Source organism: Sesamum indicum, linkage group LG4 (assembly GCF_026168435.1).
Source record: "Sesamum indicum cultivar Baizhima isolate 11 linkage group LG4, ASM2616843v1, whole genome shotgun sequence".
Lineage (NCBI taxonomy): Eukaryota > Viridiplantae > Streptophyta > Magnoliopsida > Lamiales > Pedaliaceae > Sesamum > Sesamum indicum.
In genome coordinates this window covers 17514021-17540239 of record NC_142660.1, presented here as the reverse complement: position 1 = coordinate 17540239, position 26219 = coordinate 17514021, and the positions used below count along the sequence as shown (strand labels likewise).

At 34.2% G+C, this 26219-nt stretch overlaps 2 protein-coding genes across 2 annotated transcripts; both read left to right on the top strand.

Moving 5' to 3' along the window:
- The first annotated feature begins 1087 nt into the window (after positions 1-1087).
- Positions 1088-12292, top strand: LOC105161006 (exocyst complex component EXO70A1). The gene is made up of 12 exons (XM_011078553.3): positions 1088-1364; positions 2741-2836; positions 4090-4295; positions 5886-6134; positions 7748-7886; positions 7960-8172; positions 8743-8948; positions 9650-9850; positions 9946-10045; positions 11234-11343; positions 11429-11575; positions 11799-12292. The coding sequence occupies exons 1-12, from the start codon at positions 1170-1172 to the stop codon at positions 11914-11916; spliced, it is 1980 nt and encodes a 659-aa protein (XP_011076855.1). The 5' UTR covers positions 1088-1169; the 3' UTR covers positions 11917-12292.
- A 1871-nt stretch (positions 12293-14163) lies between these two features.
- On the top strand, positions 14164-19792 carry LOC105161005 (Nuclear transport factor 2 (NTF2) family protein). The gene is made up of 7 exons (XM_011078552.3): positions 14164-14432; positions 14575-14686; positions 17004-17087; positions 17297-17336; positions 18551-18619; positions 18744-18853; positions 19425-19792. Exons 1-7 carry the CDS (start codon positions 14234-14236, stop codon positions 19558-19560), a joined length of 750 nt encoding a protein of 249 aa, XP_011076854.1. The 5' UTR covers positions 14164-14233; the 3' UTR covers positions 19561-19792.
- Positions 19793-26219: the final 6427 nt, after the last annotated feature.

The following is a 26219-nucleotide window of genomic DNA, read 5'->3' as shown; positions in this document are numbered from 1 at the left end:
ATTCTATTTGTGCCCCTATCTATTGCAAAATGAAAATTAAATCCGGTCCTACTTGGTTTTATGATTTTTCAATCTTGGAGAGGATTATTATTATTTTCTTTGTAAAACTAAAAGCATTTTTTTGATATTATTTAATTAATTTGATAGTGGGAAAAATAAATTATGTGTCATTTTATTAGTTTCCATCTCATCTAAAATTAATAATATTAACTATACAATAATTGGTTAATTTGAAACGAAGAATTGCAATAATAAAAAAAACTAATAAATTATGAGCGCAATTTTTACCGATAAATTGAAAATTAATATTAATATTTACATATAGATCGAAAAGATGGTGTAATCTTGTTCCGAAAAACGAGTAATCTGGATATAATATTTTTTTTTCTTAATGGTACTAATAAAAATGAAGCAAAATAGAAAAAAAAATTTAAAATTCAATTAGATTTTTTTTTGAACAAAAAATTTGAATTAGATTATTGTGTTTGAAATTATATGATTTTACAAATATCAGGAGGATTTTGTAATCTCGAAATAAATATCAAAATATTTAATTTTTGTAAATTTGATATAAATGTGTGAAAAAGAAATAAATATCAAAGTTTTAATAAATATTGAAAATATTTTGAATTTTGTGGATTTTTTGGACTCGACGAAAACATTAATTTCTTCATAGATTGCATAATCGAATCTTTTGAGGCTTTTTTTTTTTAATTCTTTGAAATTGAATATTTTTTGTTGATAAACTAATTTATGAATACAATTTTTATTTATTTATACATGTAATAATAAAATAATTATGCATTTTTAAGAAATTAGAATTAATTTATACTTTTTCCGAATTGATAATAATAAATAATTAATCTTATTATTCTAATTACTTGTAAAATGGGATGGAAACCTAATATATAAAATAATTATACTTCTTCAACTGTTATTATTAAACAAAAATAAATAAAAATGGAGAGTTTTAGTCAGTAGTTCAAAGTATAGTCCCTAAAAACTAAATAACCATAAATTGGGGGGCTCTTATCTAATTTTCGAAAATACTTTTCCTACACCAAATGCTCTCTCTTCCTCTCTCTCTCTCTCTCTTGACTATTTTCTCCGTGTTTTCTCTCTCTAGTCTTTCCTTCAGAACCAGACAGGGATTTGGAGAGAGGAAAGAAATGGGAATTCCGGCGAGACGTGGTGGTGGTGGAGGTGGCGGAGGAGTGGTGGGGGTCGATATGCTGAGTGACAGAGCAGCACAGATGAGAGAGGCTCTGGTGAAGAGCCAGTCAATCACGGACAATATGGTCTCGATTTTGGGCTCCTTTGACCACCGCCTCTCCGCCCTTGAAACCGCCATGCGCCCGACCCAGGTATAAGTTTTTCCTTTTCTCTTTTGCTTCCCCAGCTTATTGTATGCTGAAGTTTGCTCTTCAGTTTTATATGGGATGTGGGGATGTTATGGTTTTGAGAGAACAGCTGTGATTTATCGTGGAGGCAAATAAATTCGTGATTTTTTTAGCTGGTGTAAGCAGAGGGAGAGAAGTTCAAAATTTCTGGATCTGTTCTCTTCTGTTACGTCTTTCTCCCTGTTTCCCCCTGTTTGGTGGAAGCTGGCATTTCCTTTCCCCCTTCCGAGGGGATGCTTCTAAGAACCTCATTTTACTTGGAAGATGGCAAGAATAATGGAAATTGAACTAGAAAGAAGATCTGTGCCATTTGTAGAATAGGGGGACTATGTGAAATCGTTGATCTGAGTTCTTTTAGTATATTAGCCCTTATATCTAAAGTTACATGACGCAAAATTTGAATGTTCTTTCTTCTGGTGTTTTTAACTGTCATTTCTTATTTTCTGATTCTTCGGTATCTGTTCTTATTATTCTAATAGATATTCTCATTTATATTTGCATTTGCCTCTTCAATGTCGTCAATATGAGTTGGATGATCAATTTTATAACAAAATTGTGATTTTTTCTCCGTGATCTTTCGTTGCCAAGTTTTATCGCAAAACTGTTGAAAACTTCGCGCGAAAGAAATGCAGCTGCGGTCATGCGAGCTCGTCATTATTTATCTGTTTTATTCTACTTATAGTCTCATGCCACTGAGTGCTCTGTCCATTGCATATGCTATTTCCTATTTGGAATGCCCACAAACAATTTCCTGTTTCATGATAATTTTCTTCCGTGAATTACCCTCTTTTTGAAGTATTGATGTGGCACCTCAAATCCAGTCAAAATGGGACTGTAAAATTGCGATGGTGGGAGTCTCATTTAACGGAATAGTAGAGAATGCATCAAGTTCTCTCATTTGCAGCTTTGCTTTGTTAATTTTCAAATTCATAAGAAGTTTAATAGATCAACCAACATAGTAAACACTTTCAAGCTCAAGTGAGTTGGAAATATAACTCGGTAATGTTTACTATTTAGAACTTTAATCGGATTGGTCTTAGCTGTTTTCTTGATTTACTTTGGAAAACTATGAGAAATGAACTGAAGTAATTACTGACCTTTGGTTTTTTAACGATTAATCACTAATAACAAGTGGAGGGACTTCTTGATGCGGTTCGTCACAATCCTTATGACTCAACATGTGATTTCTATTTAGCGTCCTAATTTTTTCAACTTGTTGGGAAGTCTTTTAGTTTTTTTTTTTTTTTTTAATTTCTAGCCATTTGACTTCTGCATTATGATATTTTCTTTGAGTTGCATCTCTTTTCATTTCTTAATTGGTGATCAATCTACTTTTGTAGATTAGAACACATGCGATTCGGAGGGCTCATGAAAACATTGATAAAACTCTGAAGGCTGCTGAGGTCATATTATCACAATTTGACATTTCTCGCCAGGTAAGATTCCACTGAATGCCTTACATTTTGTTGTTTGCTTGAACTTAGTTCTGTTCCAAGGGAGAAAAAGTGATCATCTCTGAATAAACATAAAATTAGGAGTTTTTATTTAATATAAATTATCATTAACTTCTTCTAACAATCTAATTGACATTTTGGCGTATCTATCCACCACTTCTGGATAAATCTTTACTAGCCTTCTTCGTTCATATCGAAATCAAAATGGAGCTTCCAGTTCTCGACTCTAATGGAAGACCACTGGCTCATACGTCATTTGTATATTTGCTTAAATTATTGAAATTATTGCTAAGAGATGTGAGGTTATTATTGAAAGTATTGCTGAATTTGCCACAAAAGAATGTTAATTTGCTTAGATAAATGTTCAAATGGTTAAATAAGTGGTGAAATTGGTAAAATATTGCTAACTTACTGAAGTGTGAATTGGATTAAATACTTGCTGATTTCTGCGAGCTATATATATATATTTGTTAGTTTCTGTCTTGTTTTTGTTTGACGCTACTATGCTACAAATATATAAGTATTTACACAATTATCCACCTTGCATTGGTAAGGCGTGCGCCGTGCCATGGCTCCAGGGAACTTTTCCGCTGTGGTTAGCCATGAGCTTTCAATACCTGTGTGGTCCACTTTTCCTGTATTGAATCTAAGCTCTTTTAGGTCACTGGATGATTGTAAAGATAACCTCTATTTGTTGCATATTAATATTATTAGATTATAATTAATTTAATTGAATATAAGAAATTGAGTTAGTGCAATTCATTGATATAATTTGGAATAGATATTACAATCCAATTATTTAAATATGTTACATGAGCAAGTTTTAGAAAGATATGAAAAAAATTGTTTTCTAGATATATGGGAAACTTACAGTAAACCACTAAATGATATGGCCAAATCAAATAGAAATAATGAAATATAGAATGGAAATCTTACTCCAAATACCTTTGCTAATGGATTGCTTCTTTCATATCTAAGCATGAACTTCGGGCATGGGCTTGATACTGACATAGGTTTTTGGTCGAGCAGGATTTAGAACTAATCAGTTGCTTTAATTTCAGGGAGGTAGCCTATATTTAGAAATTTTGTGAGGTTTAAAATGCAATGATCTGTTTTGTACTTGCTTTTGTTCTTTCTCTGCTATTTAGGAACCTGAATGATTACTTGGGTAGCATCATATTCTGTCAATTCTATATTTTTCGTTTGTTGACATCTTTGTTGTCTATTTTCTGTAGGCTGAAGCAAAAATACTTAAAGGGCCACATGAGGACCTAGAGAGTTATCTTCAAGCAATTGATCAGCTAAGGAAAAACATTCAATTTTTCAGCAACAACAAAAGCTTCAAGAGTAGTGATGGAGTGCTCAACCACACGAATAATTTACTTGCCAAAGCTATATCAAAGCTGGAAGAGGAGTTCAAACAACTTTTGTCGTCTTACAGGTTTGTTTTCATTCTTTTGTGCATGCTATGCTTGTCATATACTCTTTTCCTTTGCGTGAAAGTACATGTTGGTTGAGCTCACACTCCATACATGTCTTTGTGATAATGGGTTATGGTGCTGATCAGCTCTAACTTAACATGGTCACATGCTAATGACAAATTATTTGCATTATTCCTTATTAATTTGAGGCTAGAATACATTTTTATGTATGCTTATTATTGCAATATCTGGAGATGAGAAAATAGACTTGGTCATTGGTTATACAGGAGGCACTGTAATTAGTATATACCTAGATATATTTATATAGGACATACTTTATGCGAAAGGATTAATTTGTAACTGGCAGCTTGACTGTAGTATACAAAAAGTAGCTTAATCAAGTGACTGATATGTCATCAAGTCTACAATTGATTATGGGAGTGTTTTTTTCAGCTTTTGGCTCCCAAAAGCACTTTTGAAGTGTTTTAGATGCCAACTTCTGCCTCTGAAATGGCTAAAAAAAGCGCTTTTAGACCAAAAGTTAGAAGCACTTGGTGATGCTTTTAGCTGCTTTGGTTTTTTTGTAAATGTATTCAACTTTAACTTTTACTACTATACCCTTATTATAATAATCTTAATTCAACTTTACCGTTTTTAACTTATTTTTAAAAATTAATTGTATATTTAAAGTTGATATTGGAGTTTTCAAATATTTTGATAATAATTAAATTTAAATTTTCACATATTTACTATTTTAAAATTTTTATATTTATTTGCTTTATCATCTAATTACATTATTTCGTTCACATATTAATTTGATTAATTAATAAAGTATAATATATATATATTTGCAATCATGCAAGTTAATCAACTATTATATTACCTAGTGGGAATATTATTAAATTAAATATATATGTTAATATTTTTAAAAAATTAAATATGAAATATACTAATTGAAATAAAGTTTATTATTTATTGTGAAAAAATAATTATTATTGACAAACGACAAGTGAAATAATAAGAAAAATAGTATCTTTTTAATAGGGGCAAAACGGACTTTAATCAATTAAGTTTATTTTAGAAATGATTTTTCTCCAAACACTATCCAATTCAACTTTATCTGCTTTTCACTTTTTTTTACAAACAATACCCACTTTTGATTCTACTACAACTTTCAACTTTTTCTCTACTAAAATCACTTCTCTAAAAGTAGAAGCTTTTGCAAACACTCCCTATGCACCCTAAAATCAATATTGCTTTGGAGCATTATCACTTTAAAGTTCTTAAAATGCATATGAACGGCTGCTGGATAATTTCATTAAAGACAAGTAAACTCTCTTTTCTAAAAGTGTTCTTAGATGACATGTAGAATTCTCTATTGACAAATATGTCATACCTTATGGGGGATAGGTTTGTGATTTAACATGCTTTCCCCACTTTTAGTTATGATTTAATGAAGTCCATTCCTTTGGCCCCTTGTTATATTCATGTTTTAGATTATGTTTTGATGGTTGTTCCTCTAAGCTTACTCATTATAATGACCCAAGAATATGGACTATGCACTCTCATGTTACTTTTATGTAGTCTAAGTTGAATTTTCATATTTTCAGCAAAGCTGTGGAACCGGAACGACTTTTTGAGTGCCTCCCCAATTCTATGCGGCCATCATCAGGATCACCCGGAGATTCTAGCAGCAAACTTCCATCATCAAATAGTCATTCTGATCAAAACAATAGTGCAGAAAACTCTGTATATACTACACCAACACTAATTCCACCTCGAATTTTGCCTTTGTTGCATGATTTAGCGCAACAGATGGTTCAAGCTGGAAACCAACAGCAGTTACAGAAAATATACAGGTAGATTATTATCTCGATTTTTTGCTCAGGAGTTGTGTGGTGGCAAAAGTTTTGCTTTGTGTTCTCTATAAGAACATTTTTCCCTACATAAGTAACTTTAGAATCATTAGATGGTTTAAGATTAACTTTCAGATGTTCAGACTTTCTTGGAATTACCTGACCTTAATTGGATTCTACCACTCTTAACGTTTGTAAGATTTGGCATTTAAGGTTTTATCTTGATTGATCTAGTTGCCTCTAGCCATTGACATGTAAGCACGATCAGGATTTTGAAATGCTAGAAGGAAGTTAGTTGGTCACTCTTTCTGTAGGCATACATTTGCTTGTATTCTTCTTCTGGACTAGTAACTTAATGTATCCTCTTTCTTGCAACGAGAGGTCCAAGAGCAGCTTGTCAGTTGTAATTGATCCCTAGCCAGCCATCTTTACCTATAGGTGTCATTGAACACTATATTTGATATGCCTATTGTGCTTCTCTGGCGAGAGGTTGCCATCATATTCTCTGTAGTGGTCCTTTGAAGGCACTATGCTGCTTTGGCAAATATATGTATTTTAGAAAGCTGTTGTCTAATGAAATCAGAATCTCTTTTACATTTTAGAGCAGATTCTCTTCTACTTTTTCGCTGGGAAATTTTATGGAACTCATAAAAAAGATTGGACCCCAATAACACCATATACATATTATGACATGTAACACCAAAACAACCTTGTCTTTTAGGGCTTGGCAATGTTCTTCATTATTGTTCACTTTGTCTAGTTTAAAGAATCACGCTCCTGGTCCAAGACTAGTGTATGAACACATGCCAAGTCATTTTCATGTGTAGATTTCGCACAGATATTGAAGGGAAGTGTAAACTATGTGTGTCACTAAACCAAAAATTTGGATTTTCAGTACTCAGTTTTGGCTCGCTTAGACCTAATATGGGTGATGCTGAATCAGTTAATGACTTTGTAGGACTCCTCTTGTTAGATTTGTTTATGCTACCCCAGATATTGATTTTTCATTGCCTGTCCTGCTTCATTTTGGAAAATTATACTTGCTGTTATTATTTGAAGAAAGTTTTTTCTCGTTGAGTCTGGGGTGTGATAAGAATTCTAAAATCTGTGAGGATCACTAGACCATAATGTTAGCTGGAATATTGCACAGGAATCTTTGCTCTGCATAGTGAACCATGTGTGTCAAATATACGTTACATAGTGAATTAAATTTTGACGAGAAACTTCAATCCTCAAGTACTCTGGAATTTGAGTAACTTTCTTCTCCAAAATTTCACTATCTTCAAGAGTTAGAAACCTGTAGAGCCTCCAGTAGTTAACTGGAAGGTAAGGGTCATAACCTTTGGTTTGAGAGGTTCATCTATGGTGCGGAAGCTGAACTCTTTACAGCTTTCTGAACCTGTATAATCTTTTGTGGCTGGCTAATAGCATTTAAATTTTCATATCAGCATCTAGCTAGGAGCTTTCCCATGTATGTTTTGCAATCATCTCCACTAACCAAATTGTTGGGGATAGGCCAAGCTGCTGCTAATACATGTGGGGAAGTCAGTATATATCTGTCTGCATAAAATTCTTGCTTTTTTTCAATATGATAATACGTATTGTTTACTATTTAGGGATACCCGTTCTCCAGTTTTGGAAGAAAGCCTTCGCAAATTAGGAGTAGAAAAGCTTAGCAAAGATGATGTTCAAAAGATGCAATGGGAAGTTTTGGAAGCTAAGATTGGGAATTGGATTCATTTTATGCGAATTGCTGTAAGTTCTCTTGTCAATCAAGCGTCTGCTTGTTTGATCAAATTTGGTTTTCTAATTAATCATGCTCAAACAGGTCAAGTTGTTGTTTGCTGGAGAACGTAAAGTTTGTGATCAAATTTTTGAGGGCTTTGATCCTCTCATGGATCAATGCTTTGCTGAAGTTACTGCTGGGAGTGTTGCAGTGCTACTTAGCTTTGGAGATGCTATTGCCAAAAGCAAGCGATCCCCTGAAAAGTTATTTGTGCTTTTAGATATGTATGAAATCATGAGAGAGCTTCACTCAGAGGTAAGGAACAACTTGTTGAAATTATATTGTTGACAATTGGTTCGTGATCGCAAGCCAGTGGCAGGTTGTCACTGAAATCTCACTCCAGGAATTACTTTGCTTAGTTAAGATTGGCATGTATCTTTTTTTCTTCCCTTCCCACCAAAGCTTCCTCTGTCTGGTGCTTTTACTTTATTTACGATGGAGTGCTTACAGTTCACTTGCTCAGCATCCTGCAGCGGATTATAGTTGCTTCCTACAAATTATGATGATTTTTGTTTTCAAGTATTGGTTCTGAATCTCAATTTATAGTTTGGTCATCCATGTATAGCATAGTTGTACCCCTCTTATCAGTTGAGATTATTTTACTTTCTAGTTAGTTTATAGTTGACAGTTGGAAGATCCCCCTTTGTTGTGCTTCTTTGAATTTGTTGGCATCTAGTACTGACAATTTTATCACCATCATATACTTAACAACTCTATTTGATCTCCCATTTCATTTTTCTTGACTTGTATCTAAGGCTTCATAACATTACATGACCTGAAATGAAATGTTAATGAGTCAAGCTAACAAAAGCTGCATCTTGGCAGATAGAAGCTCTTTTTAGAGGTAAAGCTTGCAATGATATTAGAGAATCTGCCTTGGGATTGACAAAAAGGCTTGCCCAAACTGCACAAGAGACTTTTGGTGACTTTGAAGAAGCAGTTGAAAAGGATGCTACTAAAACTGCTGTTGCAGATGGGACTGTCCACCCTCTGACAAGCTACGTGATTAACTATGTGAAATTCTTGTTTGAGTAAGTGAAACTTACTTTACCCTTGTCCTATAAACCAGTATAACAAATATACCTGGTCTTCGATTTTGTTTGCGAAAAATAGGAAGGTTGATAATTTAAATGGGCACACTCCCAAGGTTAAGTTGTATAAGCTATGTATGACATTATTTAGTCATAGTAAAGTATGAAGAAGATGCCATTTGTTAAAGTGTATTTTTCTTCAACAGCAAATCTGAATCTAGTACAAAAATGTAAATCATGACATGATCCACTTACTTGTTGAAAACAAAACAAGCTATTAATTGTCGAGGGTGTACCTTTATATTTGTTAAGTTTTACTTACAAAAGACCGATTTTATTGCAATACTTCGGTAATTGCTGTATGATCCATTCTCAATCCATTTAAATTGCATCCAAAATCTTTATTAGCCATGCACTTTGTCCGGCTGTCTTTGTCCTTTTTCTGGTTGAAGTATTTTCTCGCATCTTTAGTTACCAAGCTCCAAGAGAAAATACATAAAGATTGGTTCAAAGCTACATATGCAAATTACCATTCATTTCCCAATAGATTTTAACTGAAATATTACGGAACTTGCTCTATATATGCAATTAAATATTCTTTAGCTTACCTCCAGCTGTAAGAATGCAATTTTCTCTTTATTGATTGAAAAAGCTAAGTATTCAATATGCAAATGCTCATTGTGTTCTTTATCATTTTCCAGCTACCAATCAACATTGAAGCAACTTTTCCAAGAATTTGAAAATGGAGATGGTTCAAATTCTCAGCTGGCTGCTGTTACAATGCGAATCATGCAGGCTCTTCAAACCAACTTGGATGGGAAATCTAAACAATATAGAGATGCCTCTCTGACTCACCTGTTTCTCATGAATAACATTCATTATATGGTCAGATCAGTCCGCAGGTTTTCTATCTGTCTCATTTTTATCTCTAGATCTTTGCCTCATTGCGAGCTAGTTTCTGTTTGCTAAATTGTTGGTTTTTGCTGCTTCCTTTAAGATCTGAAGCCAAAGATTTGTTAGGGGATGATTGGGTTCAGAGACATCGGAGAATTGTGCAGCAACATGCAAATCAGTATAAGAGGATTGCTTGGGCAAAGGTTTGTTGTTTTCCTTTTCATGATGCACATTAGTTAATCAGGAACTGATTATCTATAGCTCCCACTAATCCCAACGTAGGGATGTTATGTACCCTCCCAGAATAGATTGATGGTAGCTTAAAGGGGTCCTTGGCTAAGCTTAGTTGATATCTTATAAGCTCCTACATCTTAAAATATGTTTTAAAAGGTTAAAGATGTTGAATCTTATTTTGAAAATAAGATTTCGAAGTGTTTGGATAAATAAGATGTCATAGCTTATAAGATGTTAGAGTGTTTGACATAATAAGGTCTTTCTAGTCTAAGAATGACCAAAAAAGTCATCAACTATTACAATATAAAATCATATAAATAGAGAATTTTGATTTGGAGTGAAAAACGTCAATTGTATGACGAGTACAGGTGAAATACTAACAAACATATGAGTGTGTTTTTGTTTATTGGATGTTAAAGGTTAAAGAGATTATAAGATGTTTTAAAAAAGTTAGGTGGAGTTAACTTTTATTTTAAGAGCTTATAAGATTCAAAATATGTTTTTTTAAGATCTTATAGATGGGTTTCAAGAGTTTATAAGCTCTCAAACATTTTATAACATGTTTTAAGGAGCTTATAAGCTCAGCCAAACACCCCCTAAATGATATATCTCGTTGGCTGATATTTCATTTGATTGGTGGTCTATCCAATCCTGCGGACCTATTATGTGTGTTCAAGCTTACATCTCTTCGTCTGATCCCTAAATGCTTGGGAAATTTGCATAACTATATTTCAAAGGGGAGTTGGGGACCGACCAGCACTTCAAGTACTTGATGAAAATGGTGCATCAGAGTCACCTGCTAGATTGATTTTTTTTCTTTTTTTTTTTTTATTAATTTGTTAGTGGAAAGTGAGGCTCATATTTGCTGGGCTCCAGATCGTTAGGATAGAAATACGTATTATAGTAGTTTAAATCTCGTTTACTGTTATTTTAAAGTTTTTTCTTTTTAATTTCTGTGTTGCTGCTAATATGTATTATAGTAGTTTAAATCTCTTTTACTGTTATTTTAAAGTTTTTTCTTTTTAATTTCTGTGTTGCTGCTAATTGTCAAATAAAATATCGACCACTTTATGTGGAACTTGCTGACAGGTCTCAGAGAATCTACCACATTGTAATCCATTTCAAATTGTAACTCTATTTGCCTTTTTCTTCCACAGATTCTTCAGTGCCTTTCGGTTCAAGGCCTGACATCATCTGGAGGTGGTAGTGCTGTTAGTGCTGATGGAGGAAATAGTAGTGGAGTTTCTAGAGCAATCATCAAGGACAGGTGCCTTTGACTTGTTAATTCCTGGAAATGTTTGCTAATCGTTTTCTTGAATTTCTTAACTAACTTATTGCGGTGTATTCTGTAGATTGAAGACATTTAATATCCAATTTGAAGAGCTTCATCAAAGACAATCTCAGTGGACTGTTCCAGACACGGAGCTTCGGGAATCTCTGAGGCTTGCTGTTGCTGAAGTTTTGCTTCCAGCATACCGATCTTTCATTAAACGTTTTGGGTAGGTGCTCAGGTCCCTTTCAACAATTACCGACATAAATTTTCTGTGTTCTTGTACAGTAAGTACCTCCAAAAGTTACAAACTGCACACATGGAGATTCAACTCTGTTCCAGATAACAATTATCATAGCACATAACGGTTTCTCTAAGTGAAATCAAACTTAATTCATGAGTCATCAAATATATTTTGTGCGAGAGTATGATGCGGTTTTGACATTTGACAGGCCATTGGTTGAGAACGGTAAGAACCCCCAGAAGTACATTAGATACACGCCAGAGGATCTCGAACACATGCTTGGTGAATTTTTTGAGGGCAAGACATTGAATGAGCCAAAACGTTAGATTTTGATTCAGCTCTACTCTTCACCATAGGCTTTTCGGTCCTTGGATCTTATCATCACCTTCAGATGCATTAGAGCCCAATTTCTACCCGTGGATTGACAGGTGTTCTTGCTGTGCAACCTATACAAAATGTTGCGGTCGCATACAATAACAGAGGAATAAGGTAAAAAGAAGATGTAGGGTTGTCTTGGAAGCATCATGTCAATAATATGGATCCTTGTATATCCTTGTGTTGTTTTTCCCATGTCTATTATCAAGAATTTGAAGCTGTTTACTTGTGTTGTAGTATTGTACAGTGAAGTGTTTTGACAGATCACCTGTTCTTTGGTGGAGAATGATTTTTCAAAGTTACTAGCTATTATCTTCATATGTGAAATTCATAGCCTAAAACTATTGTTAGATTGGAGGAGTGGGTGGTGAAAACCAAACCACGAGTTCTCGTGGCAATTGAATTTGCCAGAACTTTGGTTAAGTGGGAAATGACTTGATGTTATATGTGTCCGTTATCGTTCAAGTTCATACATTACATAGTCCTTTGGTTTATAAACTGTATTCATTGATTGGTTTTGTTTGTTGGAAATCTGTTTATATTGTCTTTGGATTGATGGATTGGAGTTAAGGATTTCAAATTCATAATAATTTCATTTTCCCTTTTTTTTGGTGATTCTATGTTGCATTGTATTTCAAATCATTTCATCATTCTCATTTTGAGTTATATTTAGGAGAATTGTCCTATTTTATTGAAGCTAAAAGGAATTTCTCATTCTCACTCTGTTAATTTTCTGCCAAAAGGAACCTTAGTTTTAGGCTGATTCACAATATGATTTACAGAATCCTCCGTATAAGGAACATGATGCCATGGAAAAATAAATCTTACCTTCTCTCATGAATCTATTTCTAGGAAAGTATAATAATTAATATACAAATTGCCTATCATTAATTTAATTACACTCTAATACTCGGACATCTTCTTGTAAACTTTGGAGAGTATTTTGTCAATTGAATCTGACAAGCTAGGAGATTTGTGAGAGCTCCTTAAATACAGAGCTAGAGGAAGAAAACCAACCGACTCCCTAAACGTCAACCTCCAGCTGGAGAAGAAAAAAATCTATGAACGACAAGCAAAAGCGTGAACCAGAAAGTGTGACTTCAAACTAAGCAAAAATAGAGTTACTCTGCTGCGATTGGTGGTGAAGAAGAGGGGCATGTTTCAGTATCCCCCTCAAGCAACCAAGCAAATAGAAGTGGAAACAACTTCCTCAACACATCCTCAAGCTGCAGCTACCAGAAATGTGAGAAGGAAGGACAAGTCCTTCTTTCTATCTGTCTCGAACTAAGTGGCAGTCGATTTTCAAGTGTTTGGAGCGTTCGTGGAAGACGTGATTGACAACAATGTGAACTGCAACTTGATTGTCGTAGTAAAGAGGAATGGGAGTGGGAATGGAGATTTTTAAATCCTTTAATAAGAACGAAATTAATTGCAGAGCACAAACAACAACCTCAGACTTCTGTATTCTGCCTCTGTTGTAGAACGTGCGACAATAGGTTGCTTCTTGGTCTTCCAGAAAATCAAGGCGTTGCCCAAAAAAATGCAGTAGCTAGTCAGTGATTTGCGTGAATCAACGCAGCTTGTCCAGTCAGCATCACAGTTTGCTGTGAGCTCGAACAGATTATATGATGGAAAGAAAAGTCCCTCATCCGGGCAACCTTTTAAGTAACAAACCAGATGCAGTGCTACATCCATATGAACCTGATGATAAATACATAGTTTACCATGCTTTACTGGTGATTATACCTTCTTTTTTTAGCTAAAATACTCCTAATCACACATATTTATTGCTTTTCCAGCTCAAAAGATTTAATGAGGAGTAAAGATGGCAAATCGAGCTAAAAACAAAAATTTATGGCAATCAAGACTGAAGGAATAAATCCTAACAGATTTGCTGATCCGACTAGGCCTGCCAAGCTTAATGCTCCGGTCAACTCTGAAGAAAAAACGAAAGATGTGATTTAGGTGGAAGAAAAAGAAATGATTGTCTTATGATTTTGGAAAGAATTTCTTGGATATTTGGTTGATGTAAAAAAATAATTTACAAACTTAATTCAATCAAATATAAATAAATTATATAATAAATACAATTTATTTATTAAATAATTTATATTAAAAAATATTAATCATATAATAAATATATTAATTGGGTTGGATCGAATTTAATTTGTATAAAGAGGAAGCATAATTACTTATAAGAAAGGAGAAGTCGAGAAGAACAAGAGCTGCACACTTTTGACAAAAGCCAAGTGGCTGACCAGCCTGCAAATGGACAGAACTATGCCACGTGGCGTCACGACAAGCCTCAAGACCATTCTCCGCCACCACCACCACCACTCCTCCTCCTCCTCTGCGTCTGCATTCTCTCCATTCCCACTTCTTCTTCATCACTATTACTCTCTCTCATCATCCACAACCCTTCTTCTCTCATCCCTCAATTCCGACATGCAAAACAAATACCCACAAGGTAAACTTAATTGCTTTGCCTTTCTTTGATTTTAAATGTCTTTTTCTTGGTTATATATTTCAATTTTGACTGTTTCTGTGTATTTTAAGTCGAATGTTTCTTAGTTGAGTTTTATGTTATTTGTTGGGTTTTGGTGGTGAAGAGAGCGGGGAGGCTGTAGAGGATCATACCAGGAAAGGGTACAACACGGAAGCTTGTGAGTACAAACAGCCAAAACGTGTATCAGATCATATCATCCCTCATATTCTCAACCTGTGAGTACCATTCTCTTATTTATTTTATTTAAATTTCTTTTCTGTTTTTGGCTTTTTTGTGAAGTGGGTCTTGAATTTTATGACAACATCCAATGCTCATTTGCTTGATAGGCTGCTAACTTGTCTTAATTGAGGATGCTAGGGAATATCTATAGTTTGATTCTTGATTGATTGAACTAACTAGTGTATGGACTATAAGTTGTGGGGGATTCTTAGACAGTTTAAAGCAATATTTTCTTTGAATTTTTTTTTTTTTCATATTTTGGTATTATTATAAACTAGAATAATATGCTTTAGGATGGGAGTGAAGTAGTAGGTTTTTGGAACAAGCCCGGAAATAGTAAAAAGGTACAAACAACGAGACGCCCTAAACTTAAAACGGGCAATGCAATCTCCTGATGTAGGAAACAGTGAGCTTCTTTTTTAACGTGTTGTCATTCTTTTTGTTTTAGAGACACGGTAACAATTATTTCTTATACAATACTATTATTAGCTACGTAGTTTAAATATATATTGATAATCGTGAAGCAAAAATTCCACAACGGCTTGACACGTGAATGTAGGAATTCGTAAACTCAGGTCCTCCCCTTGCCATTGGATTAGCATCTCATTGGGTCCGGTTGAAGTTTCTAGTTTGCCGCATCACAATTTTTTGTTCATTTTTTTACAAACGCACCCATCATAGACTAACGCACTCATCCAAGTTTGAATCCCAGAGACCAATCCATTGGGCTGTCCTTTAGAGCCGTAGGGTTGGTTTGATGGTTTATGGGGTGATAGCCAATTTGACTGGTTGCTATGAGGATTTTCTATTGTAAAGCTAATACCGTTGTGTTACGGTCATTCAAGCTACACTAATAAAAAACGAAGCTTGACTTGTTCCGGTTCCATGTGCATTTAGGATTTGTTTGAAATAGTTTAATTTAGTTAAATGCTTATCAATTTTCTGCTGAAAATAAGTTGAAAAAAGTACTTTCGATTTTCAATTCATGATTTTGAATGGTTTAAACTAAACTAATTTAGGCAAAAGTTACAATCTTCTTCCCACCAACTTTTGTGACTTATTACTAAAATTATAAATATTACGTTTTTTTTTTTTTTTTTTTTTTTTTGTATAATGTTCCATCTTTAACTTTTTTCAACTTTTTTCTTTTGTTTTCTAGCACTCAACTTTCATTATATTTAAGCAACCAAGAATATTCTGATTTAGGGTTAATTATACTTAGACCTGTTTGAAAATACCAAATTACACTTTTCCCAAAAAAAATTCAAAATTACACTTAGACCCTATTATGTTTACTCATGGCCCCCTTCCATTAGGGTTGAAAGAAAAATATTGACGTTAACAAAAAAATTCATAAAATTTCAATGTTGTCCCTCATTTAACATCCCCATATATATATTTTTGTACTTATAAGCGGATAAATGTATCACATATACACAGAGTGAGGATAACATTATTGCGTTTTTCCCTTATAAGTACAAAATTATAACATGAGAATGTTTAAAAATGGAGATTTATGTAATTTTTGCTAACTTCATCATTTTTTGTCCAAACCATAACAAAAGGGGTCAGGGGTTAACGATGAATTTTAGGAGGGGGCGTAAGTTTGATTTTGATTTTTTTTAGAGAAAGTATAATTTTACATTTTAGAGGGAGTCTCAATGTAGTTAACCCTCTGATTTATTGTAATTCGTCATCAGATTGTCTTACATGTGAGACGGGATTTTAACATATTAGAAGACTAATTCCAACACAATTCTTTCTAAATGAATATTCTGTTGAGATTACATGCTATTATATTGTAATCAAATGAGAGCAAAAAAAACTTTCACAAAATCATAAGTTCGATGTTTTTTTTTCTTAAGCGATGAACTATTATTAATTGGAATAATTTGATTACAATCATTCCTATTAAATCTCAATAGCTAACAAACAAAATTACAACAGTCATACCTGATCAACAATATCAGATAAATGAAATCTAAACAATACCTACTATTACTGAATATTAATACCTAACAAACACAATTACGACAATCATACCCTAATCAACAATATCAGATAAATGAAATCTAAACAACACCTACTATTACAGTAGACAACACCTACTTTGCAGTAGAACAACATCCAACGCATATAGTGGGGTTCGGACCGATGACCCTTAAAGTTATTGGGCCTCAGCTTCACCAATTGAGCGAGGCCTCATTGACCACAAGTACAATGTTAATCAACAAACTTTTCTTCCTTTAAATTAAGATTACGTGCTAATTATACGTATAATTGGTTTCAATACTTTGGTTTTGATGATTTCAGTTATGCATCACGGGCAACACCTCAAGATTTTGAAATGTACGCGCCACACGCAACCTTTGAAGATCCGCTAATGTGTGCGCATGGGTAAGCTTTACTACTCAATAACGGCTTCTTACTATGAAAATACACTATCAATGAGGAATCCCATCTTGATTTGGAAACTGAAAAGTATATGTTGAAGTCATCGTTGTTTCATACTCTACGCAGAGTTGAGGAGATGTGTTGATCATCCCTATGTTTCATACTCAGTTCAGAATTGCACTGATCATCCCTATTTTCTGTGTTGCTTGCAGGGTAAACCAGATTAAGTCAGCATTCTATTCGCTTGCCAAGGTATCATGTTTTATTTTCTAGTCCATCCCATGTTTATGATTTTGTCCTAGTCGATTGAATGTTGACCTATGTCAAAAGATGTGTCTGTACATTATCGTTGTTTGAAACTAAAGATTCTATAATACGTGAGGAGGGTTAAATTGAACGGATCCTTTGGCGAAAACACTAGTATAGCCAAAGAACCCCATGAATAAAATAGATGGCTGCTTGACCCCCTGAACTCTTAGAGAAAGGGCATGTATGGATTGGATTTTCTATTCCAAATTATATTGCATTTTCTACTCTATTTAACATTACAAGCTACGTGAATAAAATCTTTTATTAAATAAAATTAATCACGTAATCTTGCTATATGTGGCTTGCAATATAATATGGAATAGAAAAATCTAATCCGAGCAACGGGACCCCTGATATGGGAGGCAATCAGCTTCTTCTATAAAATGTAAGTGAATCGCATTGTTTTTCTTTTATTAGCTTAAATTTATGGAGGTTTTTGCCTATTAGTATTTTTCATGAGGGGTAAAATGCAATTAACTCTATCTTAATTAGGAAGTGTTCTTGTTTTCTAAATTTGTCTCTTGGACAATCAGAAAATAAGTATGCTTTATCTTTAACTTTAATTTATAAAAAATGATTTTAAATCTATTAAATCAGTCTTGTGTTAGAGCATCCCTAAAAATAAATTGGAACCAATAAATTTGGGACAGAAACCACATTAAATTTCTACTTTATGGCATTATTGAGTTATTGTGTGGGGGAAATTGCAGTTTCATCCCATAACTTAAAATTCGTATATTTTTAGTCTTAATGTTTACAGTATTCTCGAAAATAGTCTCATAACTTTAAAAAAATTCCCATTTTCAGTCATATTCCAATCAACTTTTAGAAAATTGACGGAAAAAATTACATAAAAGTCAGGTGGCTGGTACCCTCTATTCCGAAAAGATAAGGGTCATGTGACTTGTACATGTTTTTCCCCGTCAATTTCCTAATGGAAGTTGGCAGCAGGACTAAAAATGAGAAACTTTGCAACTTATGGAACTATTTTTGTGAATTCTTTGAGCAATGTGATTGAAAATGTACTGGACCTAAATTATAGGAGAAAAGAAATGCAATTTCCCCTATCGTGTTATGAAGAGTTGCTACTCAGAAAGAAGTTCTAGGAACATAATTTTTCTGCCTTATGTTCCAAATTTCTCTTTTATTTACTTCAGGTCTTTAGTGAATCAAGAATCGTGAGCTACAGTATCGAAGAAAATGTAATTTCACCAGGGAAGGCGGAGGTGAAAAATCGAACTATCATTTTATGTTTCCGTTTCTATGTGATAACACAATTTTGCATTTTTGTTTTTGGACTATGTTTCACCTCGTTTTTCACATTCTTTTAATGGACGTTCGGTCATCCAGATACTGATAGACAACAAACAATACTACAAGTTCCTGGGAAGGGATATAGACTTGACATCACTCATCAAACTGTACACCGAGGATGGAAAGATTGTTCGTCATGAAGATCGGTATAAATGCATATCACATCCTGTCTATTCCATTACTTCCCCACTCTTCATTTTGATGTGTTTGAAATTCAGACAGTTCAGAAATGACATTATTAGACCAAATTATTTTCAAGTTTAGAGGGCTTTCTTAAGACATTTTATAGTTGTTTCAAAGTTTATTAAGTTGGTATATAAGTTTTCTCAAAATGTGAGCTTATACCCTATTCTGGAAAAAGCTAACGAGTTTCTAGCTTAATTTTAAGATTGGATCGAACTGCTTCAATTTTAGTCATATTAGTTACAAATTTGTCATCAATAACATGTTATAAGTTCCATAATCTTATTTTATTTAAATACTTCAAAAGCTTATCTTCTAAAATAAAATCTAACGTCTTATAAGGTATATGCATTTATAATATTTTTAAACCCTGATATCCTCTTAATTCATCCAAGATTCGAGTAGGTTCTTTCCTAGATAAATTTTGATGGCTTGAAACAACACATATATAGTTTTAGTTTGCTCTTGTGAATCTGGTAATTGAAGGTGATGCAGACGGGACATCTCGCTCAATATTTGCTGAATCTGTAACAGGTGGGACAAGAAACCTTTATGGAATAGAGAGACGGTAAAGGCACCGTTGGTCGGGCACATCATCGAGGCGAGTAAACGGGCGTCCATGTTTGCGACCCATGCTTTGATGAGGTTTGGAAAGGACCCAACTACATAAACTATGCAAACTCCCTTCACCCTTGAACTAGTGTTGTTTGTTTCTAGGCCTTATCATAATCTTCTATAGTTTTGTGATATGTTGAATGAAGTATGTGAGAGTAGCCCCTCGGGGTGTACACAGTTGTCGGGCAGAGCTACTTTGGTTGTGGTGTAACCTTAGGGTTGCATTTTAAGGACATTCAAGTATCGATGTAGCAAATTTAGTCTATTATGTTTTAGATTTTGTGTAATTTTATTCTATTGTCCATCGGAAAACTCTATTTTTCGTTGGAACTTGATCATGTGGGGGCTCAAGTGACCAAGAAATTGTATATATTGTATATATATTATATATATTTGTATCTTAAGATGCACGTGGACTGAGTTGGACTAAACCAATTAAGAATTGATTGAATCAATAAAAGAATAGATTGGTTCTGCTCAGGTCCACTTGGGACCGGGTCAGTCCCAAGACTCAATATTGGGGACCAGTCCAACATAGTGGCCCAGGACCACTTGGTCCTGGACCGGACCCGAGTCGGGCTTGTTGGGTCTTTTTATTTTTTGAAGTTTATTATATATTCAAAACTACTAATTTTTTTATATATAAATTTTTGTGTGATTTAATTTATTATTTATTTATTTTAAAAGACAATTATAATTTTAATTAATTCTTTATAAGAAAAACTCAACATCACAAAAATAAATAAACAAGCATATCGGGATTGATGCGGGCCTGGTCTGGGTTTGGGCCGATCCATGGGCTGAGCCCGAGTTTAAAAATGAACCCAATTGGGTTGTATTAAGATGCACATGTATGAATTAAAAATGGGTTGTATTGAAAATAGGTTGGTTCGGATATAATTGAATTCAGTACAGAAAAGATATAATTTATATGGAATTTTTAAACTACGTACCATTAAATTTTGTCTACAAATTTTTAGCAAGTTATATATGTAAGATATCAAATATAATATTATTAGACTTTATCAATGACTTTTTTAAAAATATTGCACTAGCCGAAAGAAGCAATATGGGCGTTCACAATTTGGTCAACTGCGCTAACCAAATAAAATTAAAAACTCTTTTTTTTTTAATAAAAATTTATTAGTTGATTCTATTTTTTATTTTAGTGTTGATTTACCATACTGTACTAAATAGTAAAATACTATTTATATTTTTTATTTAACTTTTATACACAATTTTTTATATTACTTTTGTTATTTAATATTTTAAAAAAAATAACATAAATAAATTAATAATATATTGTCCTGTGTAACCAACGCTTATCCAGTGTGGTCATCATCTAGATAATAGCACGCCACAGTATAAATGTAGTCCTTCGATCATTATGCTATGGTGGTGGCTCGCACATATGATGGGGACCATGAAACAAACCTCTATGGTGCAGTCTAAAATGTTTTATGTTGATGAATCGGTTGAGGCAAAGCGTCAACCATGATTACTTAGAGGTTTTCAATAAGTGATGTGTTCATATGATGATTGTTGAGTTTGATAGACAGAGACGTATGACGTTTGGAACTTCAGTTGATGCTTGAAAGAGTTATCAAGTTTACTGAACTAACTTATAAGAGATGTCATATGGAAGCCTTGAGGGACGGAGCGGTACGATTTGATACTCCTTTGTTATGATAGTGCATTAAGTAGTTCTTTACTAGAGGGTCCCTAGTAGCCTTATGCATAGGATTGCTATGATTTGATTGTGACTGACACAGCTATGGTTTCTCCAATAGTTATCAAAAAGCAATATTTCAGACACAGTCAGAGCATACATGTAGATTGGTGAGTTTTAAGATAGGATCCGTCGCTTATCATGTGATGACGAGAATTCTTATGTTCTCTATATTGCGTTCTAAAAAATTCGTGCCCACTGTCATTGATCATATAAGAAAGTGGTTTCCTATGTTGATAAATGAGAAGTATAAAGTGTAGAGTAGATATATGCAATTGACATAGATGGGAAGCTATTGCGATTCCATGTCCTAAACTTTGATCGAGAGATTGACTTGATAAAATGACTGTATTTGCATAGACATCGTAACTTACAGTTCATGTAAATTTACTTATTCTTTAGTATTATGGACCACATGCTAGGCGGCTTACCATTGTGGCCAATTAATTAACTTGCATATGATACAAATCCAAATCTAGCTAAGTAGTGAACCTAAAAGTCACGCACAAATGCTTGTGACGAATTAATTAAAAATTAATTTGGGCTTGTAAAATCAATTAATTGGATTAATTGATTAGTACTTGTTTTTAATTATTCTATTAAGTATCATGGGCCTAATCAAGCATGGATTCAATTGATTGGAAATCAATTGATTTTCACTTGGCCCGATTGACAACCTGCGAGTCAATTCAGTCAGCAAAAAACCTTGTCAATTAGTCTACTAAAATTGTACGGATAATCTACATCTACTGTTGATTAAAACTACACTCATCCAATGAATACAATATTTACTGCAAGTATCAATTGAACTCTCGATGCTTTGTCTCAAGGTTTTCAACTAGGAATGTTTCAAGTCAACCATCAGAAGTTGGTTTTGTAGCTGTCATCCAACGCACAACCTAACTACAAGGGTTATTCAACTGTGTGTTGGCATTTGTTATGACGTTAAAGCAATTCAACGTATTCATAAGCATAACAGACGCATGGTGCCAAAGATAAACACTTACTATATGCATCATGTTAATATTACACTATTAAAGATTGCTAATTTAAAACCACCATTCTAATTGACTTTTCAGTTACCTATTCTAACAACACATAGTTTTGGTGTCCCCTTAAACTAGCTTCCTCTCAACTCGTTCCGCTTGATGGTTGGTTTCACCATTGTCTTAAGATATCATGAAATTTACCTTTCCAACGAAAATTTTTTGTTTAAAAAGTTAGAGCCAGGTCTTTTTCACTTCTACCCTCGCAATGGGATGCGCTTCCTTCTTGCACCCAGCACCCCCAAGAACTTGAAGGTGAATTATTTTTTTGTTGTGCCTCCAATTTGGTAGGATTTCCCCCATAGATTGCTAGTAAACCTCGCCTCAGTTGAGAGATTTTCCACCCAAAGTAGAAGTGATGAATAGGCCTTCCTTGAAAGGTTAAACACCAATTCTTATGATTGTAAGGGGTTGGTGGATGAGAGACTCTTTTTCCATTTTTGTTCAAGTCCTTGGGAGGTTCCCTTAGAGACACCATTGGGTATATTTTGTTGTCCTTTTGATGTTATAGCTTGATATTATGGGACGTTTGTAATTCATGTTTTGGTGTTTTATGCAGAAATCGTGATATTCAAGAACCTCCTCATGGAGCGTAATAAGGGAAGTCCTGACAGCCTCATCTTGTTAATGCCTCCTCAATCGGGCTTTTGGGGAATCCTTGCTTGGAGCTAATCAATAGGGAAACGTCCTGCCGAATCCTCTAGGCGCCTCAAAGAGGTGATGCGAGGCTCGGGTCAGCCTATTGCCGCGGTACCCATCCGAGTGGCTACCTGCTCGACTTCTAGACCTGTCTCCTCCCATAAAGCCAACGGATTCCTCTCCCGCCGTCTGCACCATGTCCTAAAATGGAATGTCTATATAACTAACTCCTTTTATAGGAGCGGGAGGGGGAGACCTCGCTTTCTCAGGACTTGTTCCAGGTATAATGCTGCCAATAGATAGGTGGTTGGTAGAATAGGTGACCAAAAGTCAATTACATTGGTGGTTTTGGAATCTGTTCTAGATGATTTCTTTCCAACTGTAATATTGAATTATAAGTAAAATTTATTCTCTACAGCACTATTTTGTTCTGTAAACTTCTTATGTAAATTGTTTTACTGCTTTACATCACAACAAAAGCCCACAGACACCTAGGTTCATGAGGTTCTCTTCTACCAAGGGGTGTAGAGGCAACCTTAGAAGATTTATAGTCATTTGGAATAAAGGAACAAGATTTAATGGCCCGAAGATTAGAAGCAGTTAAAGTAGTGGAACTACCCAAACAGACACAATCAGAACTTATGGTTTACTTATGAAATAGATCTACATTCTCGTACTAAGAACTTGGGGTTCTTGAACCACAACAACTGAAGCCGTATTTTCCTTAGCAAGAACAGAGGCAATTTCCTCAAGATCAGATCTAAGTCTAAGAGGGAAATCACTCAGAGTCCTCTCCGCATAATGGCAGAAGGAAAGAGAATCATGAACCTAGAGAATTTTTTGGAACAAAAATATGTGTGGGATAGAAAGAAAACCTTCAGAGAAGAACATGAATGTTGGAGGAAAAGAGGACAGGTTGCTTTACAGTTAAGTTGTGCTATTTAAAGCTTACTATGATAAGTGCAGGAATTGAAACAGGCACGTCATCTCTTATTGGCCACAATCCGACTGAACTGCAGTAGTTGTTAGGCTTTATGTCACTTTGATAAGAAGTTAAGATTTATTCTAAGTCCCAAGGTATTTCAAGACCTATGAGACTCTAAAGTACTTCCAGCACTTGAAGGTCATGTTATACTTACTTAACAACTGCCACACTCTTGTAAGTTGATAAGGGGAGGAACTTCTGATGTAGGAATATATACTAGACACATTAGAGACCTTCACAGATTGGAAGATATTACCCACGTGTGTCAAGAGACCTTTAAAAGGGTATTTTGAAGACCTTATGGTTGAGTCTGTTTCCTCATTTAATCTGTTTGATTATCTAAGGTATCCGGGGACCTTCGTAGTTAGTGAAAACGATAGTTATCATTCCCTAACAAAAGTATCATCTTGTCGCCATGGACCAAAGCCTGTCACTATTCAGAACTGGATATGTACAATCCACTACATTCCGTTGATCATATTTTAGAGATAGAGTACACGTGAAATTGTACAATCTATCAGTATCTATAAACATTTGCTCTCCTGTATCAGATACAACTTTTGCTACTCCCACTCTTTACGCTCTTTCTCTCAGAGATCTTGAATTCTCGCTGACTTGAGTGCTGTAGAGCTATTGTCGGATCCCTTTTCGGCCTGTCTTTAATGCTTGTCGTTTTGTAAGATTTACTCCACATTTAAGAACATATTCGGAGCATTTGGTATAGTAAAGATCTTGAATACTTACTATAAAATATTCAGATCCCTTGTTGTATTTTCTTAGTACAACAATAATATAGATAGATAGATTATATACATCGATTGTAATTTCTGATTGTCTCTTGTGCGTCGATGCCGACAGATATTACCTAAATAATAATTTATTAATTGATTATAGATTGTCAAATGCTGATGATTTTTTTCTTGCTCACTCATTTTTTCTGATTTATTAATTACTCGTTAACTAGTTCTCGATGATTAATATTTTTGATGCAGTGTTTAATACATTACCAAAAAAAATATATTTTCAATATTATAAATTAAAAAAATATAATAAATTAATATTATCTATTACAATCAATCAAACAAATGAATGTCATGAAAATTTAAATTTTAACACCCCGGTATTAGTTGAAGTGACAGTCGTAGTTGATGAGATCAGCAAAGAGCTCAACTCCATGATTGCTCTGTTTCTTTGTACAGTTTAGTGTAGTCGTGTTTCAATGTAGTGGACTATTCTAATTATTTCTTATAGTGCATGAAACAAAGTCGTATTTTCTTCTAGTAATGCAATAAATTTGCTGGGAGAAATGTATATTTTAATTGATTTTTACGGCCCCATGTAGATATGTAATGTGCTCTCCAGACAACAAACTTTTAACCCCTAAACTAATCTCTCATTAATCATAATTAGTGGGTAATGGCTCAAAGTAATTAATTGTACGAATTATATAATAATTATCTTTATTAATTGCTCATTAGTGGGTTGGCAGACAAAATCATCGTACCAAGTATGCATACATTTTACACATGCAAGAAGAGCACTAGACATCTCATCCAAAGGCTATATTTTGAATACCCAATCAACCATGAATTGACCTCCTTTTTCATAAAAGATAATTGCCAAATATTAACTTTAATTATCTAACTTTTTAAGGATTGAGAATAGTTAGTGTAAGGATTATTTGTGTTCCTAACAACGACAAAATTGCATTCTTTTGTCCTATATATATATATATATATATATATAAGTTAATGAGGTAGAATTATATTTTTCGTCCATAAATAATATCACTTATTTGATTTCGGTCCCCAAATGACGAGTTATAATTTTATCCCTAAATTGTTATTTTATTTATGAAATTAATCTTTTCTGTTAAGTGTCTGCTAAAGTTGATGAGGGTAATTTCCAAAAGACCTGCCCATGTTTTTTAAAGGAATTTGTAGTAAAGTATAAGATTTGCACATAAAGGTGCGGGTTGGGTCGGGCCTGATCCGAACCTACGGACGCCCGTTTTAACAGCCGTTGGATCACCTGACACCATGACGCCCAGATGATGCCACATGGCACCTTACCATGCGATACCGTACGCTATAAATACCTGTATTTATGAATTTCATGCAAGTGCATTTATCACATTTTTCGATCTCACTAGCTCTCCACTTATCGCTTTCGACCCTACTTTTCTAACTTAAGCATCGTAGGGCCTTAGCTGGGGGCTACTCAGCAAGTCTAACTTGTGTTCTGTTCTCAACATCCACTAATAGAAAGCTTGAAGAAGGATTCAGCGACCTGATCTCAGGGTACCAGATTCAGAA